At 42.4% G+C, this 17,916-nt stretch overlaps 2 protein-coding genes across 3 annotated transcripts in view; one reads left to right on the top strand and one right to left on the bottom strand.

The window, feature by feature from the left end:
- LOC109895831 (transmembrane protein 132D-like) overlaps positions 1 to 9,422 on the top strand; it is a 60,854-nt gene extending 51,432 nt beyond the window's left edge. Inside the window, exons 5-9 of the mRNA XM_031829428.1 lie at positions 199 to 342; positions 4,772 to 4,977; positions 5,306 to 5,573; positions 5,714 to 5,905; positions 6,008 to 9,422. Coding sequence (XP_031685288.1) covers positions 199 to 342; positions 4,772 to 4,977; positions 5,306 to 5,573; positions 5,714 to 5,905; positions 6,008 to 7,390 — 2,193 coding nt within the window. The 3' untranslated portion in view covers positions 7,391 to 9,422. The remainder of the gene's footprint in view (positions 1 to 198; positions 343 to 4,771; positions 4,978 to 5,305; positions 5,574 to 5,713; positions 5,906 to 6,007) is intronic.
- A 3,688-nt stretch (positions 9,423 to 13,110) lies between these two features.
- glt1d1 (glycosyltransferase 1 domain containing 1) overlaps positions 13,111 to 17,916 on the bottom strand; it is a 45,787-nt gene continuing 40,981 nt past the window's right edge. For both annotated transcript variants that reach the window (XM_031830156.1, XM_020489857.2), the window contains exon 12: positions 13,111 to 16,287. In XM_031830156.1, coding sequence (XP_031686016.1) covers positions 16,141 to 16,287 — 147 coding nt within the window. In that variant the 3' untranslated portion in view covers positions 13,111 to 16,140. The remainder of the gene's footprint in view (positions 16,288 to 17,916) is intronic.

Below are 17,916 nucleotides of genomic sequence, written 5' to 3'. Positions count from 1 at the left end.
ACCTATAGTTTACGAAGCATGTGACTAATAGCATTTAATTTGACAGTTTAATTAATCAAATATGTATTTGTACTAGTGATGGGAATTGAGAACTTCAGGTCATGTTGTTTCCACTCACAATTTCTCCCCTGCTCTCTGGTTACATTAGGTTGATATCTTATTAAACCTATTTCCAGACTGATGATGTCTTCCCTTTAGGACACAGAGATCCTGAACACGGCGGTGCTGACTGGGAAGAAGGTGGTGTTGCCTGTCAGGACTGTGGCTGTGGAGGAGGACGGGTCAGTCACTGACGTCTCAGACTTCACCAACTGCAGCTCCACTGATGAGGACATCCTGAAGGTACTGCCAGCTGCCTGCCGGTTGATGCCACACTGTCCCCTGGAATTTATCCTTGGGTAAAGGGTGTATGTGTGTTAAAACCATGGCTTAGTGATGGAGGTACTTAGAGCTTTAACACAGAAATAAGGTGAGTGTGTTGATATGAAGCTGTCAGACTCCGTTGCTAAACACAGAGCAACACCGAGATTATGGGGCTACTCTAACATTCACCTTCACTTCTTTTACTGAAAGCTTCCTTACTTTATACAGGTGTCACTGCCAGGATACTTTGCAGATCTGTGGTGTGAATAAACATGTCCAACAACCAAGGAGAAGATTTCTAGTCATGTGGTTACCAGCCTGTTTTGACTGTGGTTAGAGTGCCGGTAGAGTGTGTGTCCTGTCTAGCTGCCCCAAGACTATGAGACAGGAGGAGGACCATTTAGTGTGGGTGTAAGAGGGGGGGAGTGACTGCTAAAGGCAAAGAAGTTGTACCAAAGTCACCTCTGCACATGCTCTCTTCCACATCACAAAACAAACAGTGAGTGACGCTCCAGTGACGTCCTCCATCATGCCCATCAGCTGCTGAACTGAAATGAACACAACAGGACATGACAGGGAAACAAAGGAGGAACCAACACTTCACAGTGCGTGTTGTTGTTGTTGCACAATATCCCTTTATTACAGCCATTCATCTACATTCGGTCAATGTAAGTGTAATTATGCAACTTGCTCTGTGTACTAACATAAGTTTAACATAAACAACGGCTTATCCACCCATTTGTCTGTTGTTTTGTATTTGAAGAAATCCATTAGTACATGACCACAGGAAATAAGTGATGTCTGTTTTGTAAAGTAATGGAATAGATATGAGATCATTGGGATTATGATAGTGACAACAAAATGTAAATCACTATTCATGCATTTAAAAGATGAATGACCCTTTATAGTTGGCCCAAGCTTAGACTTAAAGCTTATAGTGTTTGTTTGCTGATCAGATGTATAAGTAAGCTTTAGTAGCAAAAATTACATTCGGTCAATGTAAGTGTAATTATGCAACTTGCTCTGTGTACTAACATAAGTTTAACATAAACAACGGCTTATCCACCCATTTGTCTGTTGTTTTGTATTTGAAGAAATCCATTAGTACATGACCACAGGAAATAAGTGATGTCTGTTTTGTAAAGTAATGGAATAGATATGAGATCATTGGGATTATGATAGTGACAACAAAATGTAAATCACTATTCATGCATTTAAAAGATGAATGACCCTTTATAGTTGGCCCAAGCTTAGACTTAAAGCTTATAGTGTTTGTTTGCTGATCAGATGTATAAGTAAGCTTTAGTAGCAAAAATTCTCCCTAAGCTTCTTAGTTTAGCAGCTCCACTCAGATATCTTTGCTCTTATGACGCATATGAAAAGAGTATGAAATCTGCCGATGATAAATGGCAAGGCTTTATTCCATTTTATTTTCTCTGGTCTGAAATGCTAAAACAAAGTCAAATCTGCCATGATGAAAAGGCTTTTCAGAGGTATAGAAACATTTGCTTTGTCAGTTGTGATTAATGGACACTTGGGTACTTGTGTGAAATGCCTTGAGATTAAGATGAATCTGGCACGTCAAATATTAAAAAACAGTTATCTTTAAAATGGGTATAAATAAAAGTATATTCTCTGTCAATTTGTAGCTTCTTGTGTAATGAATACAGTATACTCACTGCAACCTTAGATTTTTGGGGGTGGAGATCACTTATCCATGCAGTTGGTATTCACTCTGTCAGCACAGTTACTGATAAATGTTTGTGAGTCAAGAGAAAGATGCAAATGAAATGAATCTTGTTGACCTGAAAGAGAGATTTTCTCACTCTGCCTTGATACTGCATGAAGTGATGAAAGACAAATGGCATAGATCAAATGAAACGTACATTTCAGACATGGTTTCATGGTATTATGTGCTCCATGCTGAGATTATGTCTTTGGAGACTTGCAAGAGACTTGGATCAGCACTTCAAAACACCTTTTGAAGTAAATATCTTTGGAAAATGATTTGGTTATGTTGCCATGTAAACATGGAAGAGCTTGAGGCTGTCAGTGAGATTGAACTAATATGGAGTAGTTTGGAGATGGAAGGAAGAGAGCTCTTACCTAAGAAAGTAACTGGGCTCTTAGATTAGGGATGATTGTCTGACCTTGTCTACTGTCTCTGGATGAAAACTATTCATGAAAACTTTTCATGACCTTATTGGAAAAAGATCAGTGCATACTGGCACGGGCAATTAAGTGATAATGCCTGGAAAGACGGTGTCTGGAGGATATATCAGCATGGGTGTTACCAACATATTCAAATAATGATTGACATATTTTCATACAAAATGTTATTTTGATGAATTTATTTCATCCTTCCACAAGATATAGTCCCGACACCATTCTAAGAATGCTACCCAAGCTGGCTGGTCGTTTGTTCTATCGGTTCAGTTGCCAGAAACGCGACCAGTCGTTCAGTCTTTTTGTTCTGTATCTATGGACGCAAACCAGTCGTTCAGTCTTTTTGTTCTGTATCTATGGACGCAAACCAGTCGTTCAGTCTTTTTGTTCTGTATCTATGGACATGACCCAGTCATTCGTTCTAAATGTTCGATTGCCATACTGGCTGGCAACGTTCCTATCCCTTGCTTGCTAGCCAGCCAACAATGGCTAACTTACAGTCACGTCAAACAGTGCAGCCAGAATAACAACAGTAGCTGCCTTTGCATTTGTTTAAGCTGTTTTCTAGAGACATTTATTTGGATACATCCATAACAATGAGCTAATGAAGTGCGATTTTGCCTGGCATAGAAAATGTGCTCTCTCGTCAGGACACTGTTGTTCAGAAGAGCTAGCCAACAACACATAATCACTTCAAACTGAAGATGGAAAGACTGCAAACTAGCTGCACTTTGTTTGGTTTGACCCTTTTTCAATTGACATTTCTTTGTATATATCCTTAAAAATTATGGCAATTGATTCATGATTTCGACTGGCCGAGAAACGCTGCCTGTCTCGTCCCGACACGTTCATTACTATGGGACAGCTGGAGATCGAATTTGAATATTGAAACAATGTTGCTAATGTCAGAGAGACAGACAGCAAGGTTTATGCAAATCTCCAATGTTGAAAACGAAATGCTAGTCTTAAAGAAATGTGAGATTATGTCTAGATGCTTTTTATAGTGGAGATGAAGTTGATTAATTGCTTGGCTGGGCTGATGAGACAGTGGATTGCTCCGTCAGATGGAACAGAGTAAATAGACATTTTAACATCATAGATTTAGCCGGTGGTAACTTGTGTAATAGACACCTGCTGGATTATGGTTTTAACCAATCAGCATTCAGGATTAGAACCACCCGTTGTACAATTGTTCATACATTTGCTTGGATGAGAAACTGCAGCAACACACTTTTACTCCCCTTCCAACTCAATTTGCCATGTGGAACATTCGATAGTCTTAACAAAAACAGAGTTTTAGTTAGTGTGCAAGGTAATTGTTGTCAGCTACTTGCTGACTATGATATCACAGGATCCCCCACAACAAACAGGACATTACTCTGACGATGCATCTTCTAACTGCTGAGTGCATGGATAGGTAGAGTAGGAATCTCTTCTATTTGCATTCCTCCCTTGAGTCTGTCAAAGTCAAGGCCATTTTTCTTTACCCCCCTGAGCACTTACAGGAGGGAGCCAATGATAACGGAATTTCAATGCTCCATAAATGATCCAATTCCTTCAAGCAAGGAACTTTGATAGAACCGGGCTGAACCTGCAGTATGTTTTCCATGGTTTAAAAAAATGCATGAAATTTCTCAATGGGCTGACAGAAACTGCTTACCAAGGTTACATAAGAAATTAAAATGTAATGAATGTGTTCTTGGATAAGGTTGTGAAGGATTTCTGTCCAATATAGCACAGTGTGTTATTGGATTAACATACATTTCAATGTTATATCTTATTATGGCCTTCGCCTTGTGTTCAGTGTAGCAGTTTCTTACAGCTGTTTGACTATATTACCATAGTGGGGCATGCACTGCTAAGATACGGCAGAACCATTTGTTGAGTTCATTAAAGCTCTGGGAACTATTTGTCCTCGGTTAAGGATAACTTAATGTCTGGTTTCATTATCTCTCCTTTTCATTGGTGTGATTTAGCATCATATAAGACCTCTCTATCATTTAAAGACCAAGAGAGTCCCACTTTCGCACCACTGATTTACAAATAAATGCTATATTTAATGTTTAATAGAACAAATCTGTACATACAGTAGTTTAATTTAGAAGCTGGTCACATGCTTAATCTGAATATATAGTATAACATATTCACCCATAAATAGCATAAATGACAGGGAATGTATGTTTTGGTAAGGCCTGTTCTGATGTTTAACTATTGCTGTTATTTGTGCTCGTTCCCTGTCCAGGTGTCAGACAGGTGTGACTACGTGTTTGTGAATGGGAAGGAGATGAAGGGCAAGGTGAGGATGATGGTGAACTTTACCTACAGCTACCTGAGTGCCCAACTGGAGATGAACGTGTGGATCCCACGGCTGCCCCTCCAGATCGAGGTGTCTGACACAGAGCTGAGCCAAATCAAGGGATGGAGGGTGCCCATCATGACCAGCAAGAGGTACAGTAGAGCCCACCCACCAGCCACCCCCATTCCTGGCACACAGTGAAGTCTAGTGGCTTAAAAGGAAGCTCGAACTCTAAAATTAGTGTATGTTTTTATCACAAATAATATTTCTCAACGAGATCAGGCTTGTGTTTTAATACCATTACATAATGTATTAAAATAACTCAATGTGATCCAATCTACAGAGTGAGAGAATTAAAATGGGAAACAGTGATTAGGGACAGGGCACAGGATATGTGTGTGTGCATGCTTGCGTGTGTGTTTTGTGACAGGTGTGACGTGTGCTGTAGCCTAATTCAGAGTGTTTCTATTAATTCCCTAGGCTCAGCTGGAACAGTGATGAGGAGGAGGATAAGAAGGGTAAAGGCTGCATGTTGCAGTTCCAGCATGCCCTTGTGCGTGTGATCACACACTTCATAGCCGAGCAGTCGGACCCCCGGGAGCCCCAGGTCTACTTTCTGGGCTCAGACTGGCAGGTGGACGTCACCAGGCTTGTGCGCCATTTCCTCAAGGTGGAGGACCCTCGCATCGCCAGACTGCAGGCAGGCAGGGTGCTGTCAGGACAAGACATGGGGACCACCTCCATCCAGGTAACCATCAGGCCTGGTGGGAAGCCTGACTGACTGCATGTTTAAATGGGCCTTTAACTATAGAGGCGACATTGGATATTATCATGACGTGATATTTACATTGTGATATTTAATTCACTCTGTTTTTTGTGCCCGCGAAGGTGTTCTCCCCCCTCTCAGACTCCATCTTGGCAGAGAAGACCGTGACGGTAGTGAATGACAAAGTGACCATCACAGAGCTGGGGGTACAACTGGTCACCGGCCTGGCTCTGTCCCTGCAGCTCAGCCCAGGAAGCAACAGGGCCATCCTCGCCACGGCAACCATACAGGAAGTGCTGCAGAGCCCCAAACAGGTGCTGTTTATGATCTTCTTGAATGACAATCAGATCAGACACAGGTATACTTTAGATTGAGTTTAATGATATTAAATATTGTTTGTTATTTTGTCTCCTCAGAAGGCTGTGGTTAGTTCCTGGGTCCAGTTCAGCGATGGCTCCCTGACCCCTCTGGACATTTATGACCCGGCCTACTACCGCGTGACACTGACCTCTCTGGACCAGGGCGTGGTGTCGGTGCAGGGCTCCCCGCCTGCAGTGGTGGCAGAGGGCGAGGGACAGGGTGTGTTGGTCAGGGTGGAAATGGCCATCTGTGAGGCTTGCCAGAAGTCCAAACGGAAGAGCTCGCTGGCCGTGGGCAGCGGCAGCCTCAAGGTCAAGTTCCAGGTCAACAGCCGGCGCTTTTCCAGCAATAGTAGCAGCAACAGTAGCAGCAGTAGTGGAGGTGGGGTTGGCAGTGGCAGTAGTAAGGACAGCAGCAGTGACTATGGGAATGATGGGGAGGAGGTGGACAGTGAGAGGAAGCAACAGCAGCCACAGCAGCCCCTGCCCAGCAGCTCAGCCTCAGAGCGGGAGGAGAGCGCCATGCGCAAGGTCACCACAACAGCCAAATCCAGTGAGCCAGACGCCGCTCCGGGGAGCATGTCCAGCGGTGGCAGCAGCCATGGCGGAATGGGGAGGGCGAGTGAATCAGGAGGTTTCTTAAATGCTGCAACCATCAACAGTCCTGCCAGCCCCATCAATGACAGTGATGTTAGCAGCCCTAGTGACTATGGCACAGCTGAGGGGACAGACAATGGGCTAATTGGAGGTATAGGTAGTGTTGCAGTCAGTAGCACTGTGAAGACACTTGGTAACCTGATCAACTACAATAACTTCCCCTCTCAGGTGGAGGTACCTGACCAGGAGCGAGTCGAGGTGGACATGGGCAATGAGGACATGCTGTCTAACCGGCCTCTCTCAGACTTGGAGATCGGCATGTACGCTCTGCTGGGGGTCTTCTGCCTGGCCATCCTGGTCTTCTTGGTGAACTGCATCTCTTACGTAGTAAGGTTCAGGCACAAACATCCCTCCTCTCATGGCCAGGAGCCCACAGGGCACAGGCACGACTGGGTGTGGCTGGGCACTGATGCAGAGCTGGTGATGAATGTGCCTGGCACTCCCCTCCAGCAAGACGACCACAGCACCACAACAGTCATAGACATTGGGCCTGATAAGACTGCCTCTCTGCCCAGGCAGCCCAGCTGCCTAGCCTCCTCTAGACCCTCCTCTCCTTTGGTCTGTGGGGGCTCCCTCAGGGCCAAGCCCATGAACCGCACTGAGTCCCTCCACTCCCCCACAAGCAAGAGGAAGAGGGTCCAGTTCACCACCTTTGCCTCTCTGGACCGTGAACACTCCCCACACCTCCCCAGAGAGAACGGTCATGGCATCCACTGGGTGGGGAAGGAGGAGAACTATGTTGAACCCCAAGTGCCCATCACAGAAGCTGTGGACCATTTATAATACATAAAGGGACCGTTTCACCCCAACTGTGGGTGTGTATGTGGCTTTGATTGCCTCAATGCCTTTATTTATGGATAAAAGCAGACACAACATAAGGAGCATCACCGCAAGTGGTTATACTTATTCATTATTTGTGGTTAGTTTTAAATATCTGTCAAGGCGTCTTACATGTAAATATCTTAAATGCTTTGTGAGAGACATTTTTTGTATTAGATATTAGAGAAAACACTGTGAATACGTGTGAGGATGCTTCTCATCAACCGACTAATGGCACTTTGTGTGGTGGACAGGGTAAAACATTTGACTCAGGCCAGTTGAAATATCATTTTTTTAAACAAAAAAACAGAGGGTCTTGTTGCATGTGAAAAATGTCATTATCTTACCTTTTACACTCACATGGTGGTACGCCCTAAAGCAGGGATCTTCAACTAGATTCAGCCACCGGCCAATTCTTTTCTTGGAAGAATGCAAATTGACTTCAATAAGCCGAAACAGATATATTTGACTATAGCATAATCATTTCAAACCTTGCTTACATTTGTACACAATCACATAAACTACATGACCACTCGTCGAACATCTCATTCTAAAATCATGGGAATTAATATGGAGTTGGTCCCCTTTTGCTGCTATAACAACCTCCACTCTTCTGGGAAGGCTTTCCACTTGATGTTGGAACATTGCTGTGGGGTCTTGCTTCCATTCAGCCACAACAACATTAGTGAGGTCAGGCACTGATTTTGGGCAATTATGCATGGCTCGCAGTCGGCGTTCCAATTCATTATCATGCTGAAACAGGAAAAGGCCTTCCCCAAACTGTTGCCACAAAGTTGGAAGAAGCACAGAATTGTCTATAATGTCATTGTATGCTGTAGTGTTAAGATTTACCTTAATTGGAAATAAGGGGCCTAGCCCGAATCATGAAAAACACCACCTCTATCAAACTTTATAGTTGGCACTATGCATTGGGGCCGGTAGCGTTATCCAGGCATCCGCCAAACCCAGATTCGTCCATCAGACTGCCAGATGGTGAAGCGTGATTCATCACTCCAGAGAACGTGTTTTCACTGCTCCAGAGTCCAATGGCGGCGAGCTTTACACCACTCCAGCTTGGCATTGTACATGGTGATCTTAGGCTTGTGTGCAGCTGCTCGGTCATGGAAACCCATTTCATGAAGATCCCAACAAACAGTTTGTGTGCTGACGTTGCTTCCGGAGGCAGTTTGGTGTGTTTCAACTGAGGACAGACCATTTTTATTCGCTTCAGCAATCGGCGGGCCCATTCTGTTAGATTGTGTGGCCTACCACTTCGCAGCTGAGTCATTCCTGCTCCTAGACGTTTCCACTTCACAATAACTGCACTTACCGTTGACCTCGGCAGCTCTAGCAGGGCAGAAAAAAGACGAACTGACTTGTTGGAAAGGTGGCATCCTATGACGGTGCCACTTTGAAATTCACTGAGCTCTTCAGTAAGGCCATTCTACTGCCAATGTTAAGCTATGGAGATTGCATGGCTGTGTGCTCGATTTTATGCACTTGTCAGCAATGGCTGAAATAGCCAAATCCACTCATTTTAAGGGTTGTCCACATACATTTGTGTATATATATAGTGTTAATCTATAATGCGTGGGAGTACTTTGGAAATAAAAATCACCTGCGGGCCACCAGTAAACTAACATAACAGCGCTGTCTGATGAATACCTCATAACTCAATTTGACATGTATTGAAAGCAGTACTCCCTTCAATGTATTCTGAAAATACTCTAGGAACAATAAAATGTTTTCAAAACAGCCTCTATCATTTCATAACTGTATGTTTGTTAATGGGACAATATAACTTTTTTCAATTTCCTGAAACATTTCTGTTGGATATGAGAGAGATTCATCCGACAGCGAAGCAACCCAACAAGGAATTTTTGTATATGCACTATATGCACTATATGCACTGTTTGTCTTTATATTGTGTACATTTGTTTGATTTGATTTTTGATAATGTCGGATATGATTTTTCATTAAACATACAGTACCAGGACTCATTCAAGGGTTTTTCTTATTTATTTATTTACTATTTTCTACATTGTAGAATAATAGTGAAGACATCAAAACTATGAAATAACACATGGAGTCATGCAGTAACCGAAAAGGGTTAAACAAATAAATATATTTTATATTTGAGATTCTTCAAAGAAGCCACACTTCGCGTTGATGACAGCTTTGCACACTCTGCATTCTCTCAACCAGCTTCATAAGGAATGCTTTTCCAACAGTTGAAGGAGTCTCCACATATGCTGAGAACTTGTTGGCTACTTTCCCTTCACCCATCAGTCCAACTCATCCCAAACCATCTCAATTGGGTTGAGGTCGGATGATTGTGGAGGCCAGGTCATCTGATGCAGCACTCCACTCTCCTTCTTGGTAAAATAGCACTTACACAGCCTGGAGGTGTGTTGGGTCATTGTACTGTTGAAAAACAAATGATAATCCCACTAAGCGAAAACCAGATGGGATGTCATATCGCTGCAGAATGCTGTGGTAACCATGCTGGTTAAGTGTGCCTTGAATTCTAAATAAATTACTGACAGTGTCACAAGCAAAGCACCACCACACCATTTTTTTAATTTAACAAGGCAAGTCAGTTAAGAACAAATTCTTATTTACAATGACGGCCTACCAAAAGGCAAAAGGCCTCCTGCAGGGACGGGGGATTAAAAATAAAAATAAATCAAATATAGGACAAAACACACATCACGACAAGAGAGAACAACACGACATGAAGCGAGACCTAAGACAACAACATAGCATGGCAGCAACACATGACAACACAGCATGGTAGCAAAACAACATGACAACACAGCATGGTAGCAACACAACATGGTAGCAGCACAAAACAGGATACAAACATTTTTGGGCACAGCCAACAGCACAAAGGGCAAGAACGTAGAGACAACAATACATCACGCAAAGCAGCCACAACTGTCAGTAAGAGTGTCCATGGTTGAGTCTTTGAATGAAGAGATTGAGATAAAACTGTCCAGTTTCAGTGTTTTTTGCTGCTAGTTCCAGTCGCTAGCTGCAATTGAACTGAAAAGACGAGCGACCCAGGGATGTGTGTGCTTTGGGGACCTTTAACAGAATGTGACTGGCAGAACAGTGTTGTATATGGAGGATGAGGGCTGCAGATAGGGGGGGAGTGAGGCCTAAGAGGGGTTTTATAAATAAGCATCAACCACACCTCCTCCTCCATGCTTCAAGTTGGGAACCATACATTCAGAGATCATCTGTTCACCTACTCTGCGTCTCACAAAGACACAGCGGTTGGAACCAAGAATCTAAAATTGACAGATTTCCATCGGTCTAATGTCCATTGCTCATGTTCCTTGGCCCAAGCAAGTATCTTCTTCTTATCGGTGTCCTTTAGTAGTGGTTTCTTTGCATAAATTCGACCATGAAGGCCTGGCTTCAGTTGAAGTTGAGATGTGTCTGTTGCTTGAACTCTGTGGAGCATTTATTTGGGCTGCAATCGGAGGTGCAGTTAACTCTAATGAACTTACCCTCTGCAGCAGAGTTAACTCTGGGTCTTCCTTTCCTGTGGTGGTCCTCTTGAGATCCAGTTTCATCATAGCGCTTGATGGTTTTTGCAACTGCATTTGAAGAAATGTGATTTTGGACTGTTTAATGAAGGAAACTCCAATTCCCTTTGAGTTTAACTAAATCAGAGGACCACCCATGGGCACAGTTAGGCAGCCTTTTTCTGCTCTCCCAAATAAAAACCCCACTTTGAGAGTAACATGGTCTGTTGAGAAATTCTCAATTACGAGAGGACAAAGGTTGCAGACCAGCTTACCTCGATAACGAGAGGGCCAAGGTTTGAGACCAGACTGCTGATTCTTTTAACCATCCCACGTGGTTAAACTCTGAGACTATCGATACAGACAGAATAAGAACAAGTCTTTGATATGAATTACTAATATGCAGCTAGTAATTCGATATCATTGAACGCGAAGACCGACAACCGACAACAAACTTTTCAACAGAGATCCCGACGACACACAGAGCGTAAATATATATATTGATTGCAATTGTTTCCGAATGAGTGAGCATTCATGTGCAAAGGATTAGCATTTCAATTGTTATAATTATCAACTCTGTAGTGACTTCTCAGCTGACCCCCACTCCCCTTTTGTCTAACAAGCCGCCATGCCGGTTTAGCCCACTAGGGCACATTCCCCTATCATTTCCTGGACCATATTTACTTTGTTTGTTTGTGTGTGCACTTCTGTGATTAGTTAGTTAGTAAATCAATTATTTAAGACAATTGATGTATGGATGACTCATAGTGAAGACTGGATTCGCGCAGATAACCAACAATTTACAACGTTTGGAATGAGACTAATGTGAGGTAAAGAATAATTCATTAATCAGAAGACTATTGATCAGATATGAAAATATCTGAAAAGTTATATTAGGAAAATTTGGAAAATGTAGGAGAATTTGCCCCGACTTCCTAGTTAATTACAGTTACGTGATTCATCAGATTAATCGCGCAATAATAATTACAGAGTCATTTTATAAAGATTAATCTTCAGTTTAATGATGCCAAAGACACGACAGATGGCTACATTAAAGAATCTCAAATATAAAATATATTTTGATTTGTTCAACACTTCTTTTGGTTACTACATGATTCCATATGTGTTATTTCATAGTTTTGAAGACTTCACTATTATTCTACAATGTAGAAAATAGTAAAAATAAAGAAAAACCCTTGAATAAGTAGGGGTGTCCAAACTTTTGACTGGTACTGTCATCTGAATGATGTTTGTATTCAATAGTTCCACTGTTGCATATGTAGTTCTTTGGTACTGATCATGTGAAATGTTTGATTCTAGACTAGACATTTAGACTAATCTGTTATAGAGCTCTGCTACGCAACCGGAGACGACAGGCCCCAAACTTATACATCGGGTGAGGGATGGGTAGGGCCTATTTTTTTAATCAATAACTGTAAGGGCAGGGCTCTGTTATTGCTAACTTGATTTACATTTTGAAGCTGAGCCATTTGCCCGTGTTCTGCTGCGCAGTACAGTCATATCTGACTAAGATCATAACATGGTGTCAGAAGTGTTCCTTAAGTTTTGTTTGAGTTTACAGTTATATAGTTAGCTAACTGCTCTCATGTCTCTTCATTGAGCAGAGTAGCCCAAGTGGAGCCTTTGCTATGGATACTCAGGCTCAGAGCGCCATGAGCAGAGCGCATGCAGAGCTCTTTTTTCAGAGCTGATCTATTTGGTCAAAACACCAAAAAAATGTCAGAATTGGGGTGCCTAGGGGGCCTCCCGGGTGGCGCAGTGGCTAAGGGCGCTGTACTGCAGCGCCAGCTGTGCCACCAGAGACTCTGGATTGGCTCTGTCGTAACCGGCCCTGACCGATCGGTCCGTGGGGGGACGCACAATTGGCCTAGCGTCGTCCGGGTTAGGGAGGGTTTAGCCGGTAGGGATATCCTTGTCTCATTGCGCACCAGCGACTTCTGTGGCGGGCCGGGCACAGTGTGCACCAACCAAGGTTGCCAGGTGCACGGTTGGCTTCCGGGTTGGATGCGCGCTGTGTTAAGAAGCAGTGCGGCTTGGTTGGGTTGTGTATCGGAGGATGCGATTCTCCGGTACTGTTGTATACTTTCTGTTTGATGATTCATTTTGAAGGAAACCTTAACAGAAGCAAAACACCATTTAACCATATTTTATTGAAAATGATACATAAGTAAACAGCATTGATCAACTTTCATTACAAAAATGTAATTCATCGATTTCAAAAAGGTTTTCTGTAGGCTGTTTGGAAAGAATAAATAATAAGTAGAGTAAACATGACGGAGTCACAGCACTTCTTTTATTGGACACCAATTCACCATTCATTCAATAAGACTACATATGTGCTTTAAATTAAAGTAACCTCCACCTCTAGCACATAAAAGTACATTTCGCTAATCAAGTTCAATTGTGCTGCGTAGATTGGTCCGCATAGAATTAAAGGTAGACTCAGCGATATGACATACACGCCGAAAGTAAACAGCATAGTGGCTAAATTTCCTCAACAGCTAAGAGCGTTGAAGCGTGAGGCTCAACTTCTCTGCTGTTTTGGAGCCCTGGCTACCAAGGTGCAACAGCGTGAAGCGCACCCATGCAGATACTGTGTCGCACTGGGCACAGACGTCAATTCAACATCTATTCCACGTTTGTATAACGTAATTTAATTGAAATGAAGTTGAAACAACTTTGATTCAACCAGTGTGTGCCCAGTGGGGTGTGACTGTGTGAGAGCGAGGTCTTGCATCGCTCATCTCAATATCTGCGGTGTTTTCGTGGCAACGTCATTTCGCTGAGTCTGCCTTTAAAGCTTGAGAGCTAGAAAAGACTTGTAAAAAATTCAGAAATGATACCTGATCATTAAAGCTATTTATCCCTTTATGGATGCAAGTACCTCTTTAGGCCTTTCCCACTGGGCACAAACTGGTTGCATCAATGTTGTTTCAAGGTAATGTGTATTGTGACATGGAATCTAGGTGGAAAATACATAGATTTGAAAAAAGTCATATGTAAACAGTTGTTTTGAGGGTAGAATTTCAACCACAGGATTATGTCATCATTGTGACCAATTTTCAACATCCAAAAACCATATGTTGAATTTGTATCTTTTGAAACAACGTCAGATCTTCAACATTATATCAACTATCAAAAAATAGGCTGGGCATAGTAGGCTGGGCTTACTGGAGAGTTGATCTATCTATAGCTATTAATTTGGTCTCCAATCCAGGGTTTTAACCAAGCTCAGCCCTGCTTAGCTTTGATATGCCACTGTTGTTATCAAAGTCCTTCAGAGTACATTAAATGCATCAATGATACTATTTGGGCCAATACGTACAGCAGTCATCAACAGATATTGTTTCAATTCAACTCAGGGTTCAACAAAAAATAGACAAAACATAATGGCCTAGAGTTTCAAGCTTTGGTTGATGTCAAATGTAATATTCAAGTTAATCATTGACATTTTGGATTCACGCCTCCACCTCAACCAAAAATACTAAAACGTTTGAATGTTTTCCGTTTTTTTTTAAAAGTAGCACTTATTTTGCTGATAGCTACTTTATTGAGCAAAAATCGACTTACTATGACTGAGAAATATGGTTGTCCCACCTAGCTATCTTACGATGAATGCACGAACTAAGTCACTCTGGATAAGAGCATCTGCTAAATGACTGAAATGTAAAGGACTAAATCAAATCAAACTTTGTTTAAAGTGCATTTCAAGTTTGATTAGATTTAATAGTATTCTTTAAACATAGATTTTTTGTTGATGTCTAGACGTGAAGCCAACATATCAATTATTAATTTGTAGACAAACTGGATGGTCTTTGCTATCCGGGATCTTTGGAACACCCCAACCCCATTGAAGTTGAAATGTAAAATGGTTCAAGAGCGACTGCCTTTAAAAAGCAACAAATCTCTTTAAAAACATGGCATCGATATGAGGCAGAAACAGTTATTCTAGTGTCAAAATCAAATAAAAATAATTTAAGTCAGTCTCGTCTAAAACAAAGTCTGGAACATCCGCGCGTCAAAACGGTTGGAGGTTGTGTTTGATTTGACGATGCCCATTTTTCCATTAATACGGGGTGAACAGCTGCGGTGATCGCTCTCTATCCAATAGCATAGACAGTGAGGCAGACCTGCCCAGCGGCTCCGACTTTGTTTGCATGAGACAACACAGTGCCCATTTTATTTTTGATTTAAGACTGTACCAAACACCTTAGTTAAATGTAAAATTGCACAACTAAAACTTCCTCTGCAAAAACATCAAAATGAATGAAAGATTTCTGGAGTTATCTTAAATTAATTCTGGGGATTTTGAGGAAATGTCTCATGAGGGACGAGGATCATTATCCAAACTGGTTAAATCGGTCAGAAAACATACCTCCAAGACTGAAATCTTGTTTTTCTAATGAGCAAAAGAAAAACATGTGCCAATCAGCGTGTTCAGTGGCTCTTTAAGATAAGGGTTACGGTTAGGGTAAATGTTATGGCTAGATAACGGTTAAAGTTAGGGTAGGTACAGTGGGGCAGCCACCAATTGTGCAAGTTCTCCCACTTAAAAAGATGAGAGAGGCCCGTAATTTTCATCATAGGTACACTTCAACTATGACAGACACCCAAAACATCACTGCTCTAGAGGAGATCTGCATGGATGAATGGGCCAAAATACCAGCAACAGTGTGTGAAAACCCTGTGAAGACTTACAGAAAACGTTTGACCTCTGTCATTGCCAACAAAGGGTATATAACAAAGTATTGAGATAAACTTTTGTTATTGACCAAATACTTATTTTCCACCATAATTTGCAAATACATTCATAAAAAATCCTACAATGTGATTTTCTGGATTTTTTTCAAATTTTTTCTGTCATAGTTGAAGTGTACCTATGATGGAAATTACAGGCCTCTTTCATATTTTTAAGTGGGAGAACTTGCACAATTGGTGGCTGACTAAATACTTTTTTGCCCCACTGTATGTCCCAAGGATCCAGGATAGCAAACTGGATATGGATTTGTATCTTCTGCTTATGTAGTTCTGCCTGTGTCACTAACTTAGGGCTCTATTCAATCTGTATCGATGAATCGTATACAGATTGAATAGAGCCCTTGGAGTTGTTCCTGAGAGAAAGTAAGGTTGAGACAGAGGACCTGGTTATTCTGTGCAGCCTTAGTGTAGCATGTCCACCAGCCTCTGGTAGGCCTCCCTCTCATGGTCCAGGCTGTGGTGCTCCTCAACGTAGCGCTTCCCGTTCGCCACCACACGCTCCCGCAGCTCTCCGTCTACCAGCAGCCTCTGAGATACACGCACAAATTCCTGGAAGAGGTGGGGCAAGGACAATCAATGCTTCAGAAGTTACTGAATGAAGCATACATCTGTATTAGTATTTTACCCCAAAAGAACAATTCTACTTGTTAACATTTTTTTTTACATTTAACAAGCCTCTAAGAAGCCATTAAAGCAGTGAGTTAATGAGGTGTAACCAACCACAGCAGTGAATGACATGAGGGAGTGTTGCTATTCTGACTTGTAAACACTCATTGAATGTGCTCTGCCTTGCTAATTGATGGAGACATCTGTGACCGGTTTCAAATAGGCAGGTGCAATGGCCCTTTCCAACCTACTCTGATGGCTGCTGCTTCCTATTTGCTTATGAAGGGAGTGGAACACAAACAGTGTCTGTCTGCTGCTATTTAATGGCCCTGCCACACCAGCTGTCAGGATGAGATGGGGAGAAATATATCAAGCAATTACAAAATTAGTAATGACATTCTCCCTGAGCGCCGGTTGAAATGTTTGGAGCCCATAAGGTCCTTCTTGAATTCTGGCAGTTTTTTTTGTGGCCTGGGAGGCTGTGACCAGGGCTGTAATAACACAGAATCACACAGCCTTTCAGTGAGGGCTCCAGCACAGCATCCAAGATCTCCTGGAGCAGAGAGCCTTGTGGGTAAACAGAGCTGCAGCCAACGCCAGAGCATCAGGCCGTTTCACTTCACTCAAGTGATGTGACCATGTTTGGAGTGCCTCTTCATTTGAGATGAAGCCATATGAGAGAGCCATGAAGTCCCAGCAAAACCACTAAAAGTCAAGTTATTCTATAATCAATGGACTCCATAAAAAATATACTACAGTCGTTCTGAAAATGCCATACTGTTTATAGTGCTACAGGCATTCAAGTGCTTGATCTTTATACAGCCTTTGCATTACATTTTCAATACTCTTGAGGAGTTATGTACAGTATCAAATGAACAAGTCACCACCACAAACAGATCAATGGCCAATAACACATTATCATCCCTGGGAAAGGCTTGTGCAACATGTACATTATCCTGTGTGAAAAAGTTGTGTCAGCCAGAGAGAGTTTCAGTTGAAACAGCTGAAGCTGTTAGCTAGAAGCCATGGTTTAGCTAACCCTCGTCTCTTCAGCCTACTGTGTGATGTTCCCCCTTGGAGGGATTTTTCCACGGCTCAGCTGAGCACACGTGACACGACCTCCCCTGGAGAGAAAAGGACTGACTTATCTCTTGGCATCATAGCAGCATTATGCTAATGTCACCCTCCTGCCTGCCACCGTACCATGCTGAGGACGTACCCCCTGCCGGCAAACACCTACCGCTGCTCTCACATAAAACCTCTCTGAGCAGTTAGTTAAAGTGACCCTCCAAGGACCTCTCGCTTTCTCCACATGCCTGGTTGCTGCCGTGTACCATTATACAGTTCACTGGATACTGTTGTATCTTGACTCCTTCCCCTGAGGTCTACATTCTCACTAAAGTCTAGGCCCCTAGGACATGTTGAATCCCTTTTACCGACTTACGCAACTCCAAACTATTATGTCATTTTCAGTTGTTATTTTAAGCCTTACAAAAAAACAATAGCATAAAGAGTGTGTCTAGCACAGTAGGTTAATACTCAGAAACAGCAGACTGTGTCAGGGGAAAGACA

This window comes from Oncorhynchus kisutch, linkage group LG8, assembly GCF_002021735.2.
Source record: "Oncorhynchus kisutch isolate 150728-3 linkage group LG8, Okis_V2, whole genome shotgun sequence".
Classification (NCBI taxonomy): domain Eukaryota; kingdom Metazoa; phylum Chordata; class Actinopteri; order Salmoniformes; family Salmonidae; genus Oncorhynchus; species Oncorhynchus kisutch.
This window is presented reverse-complemented; position numbering and strand designations above follow the sequence as displayed.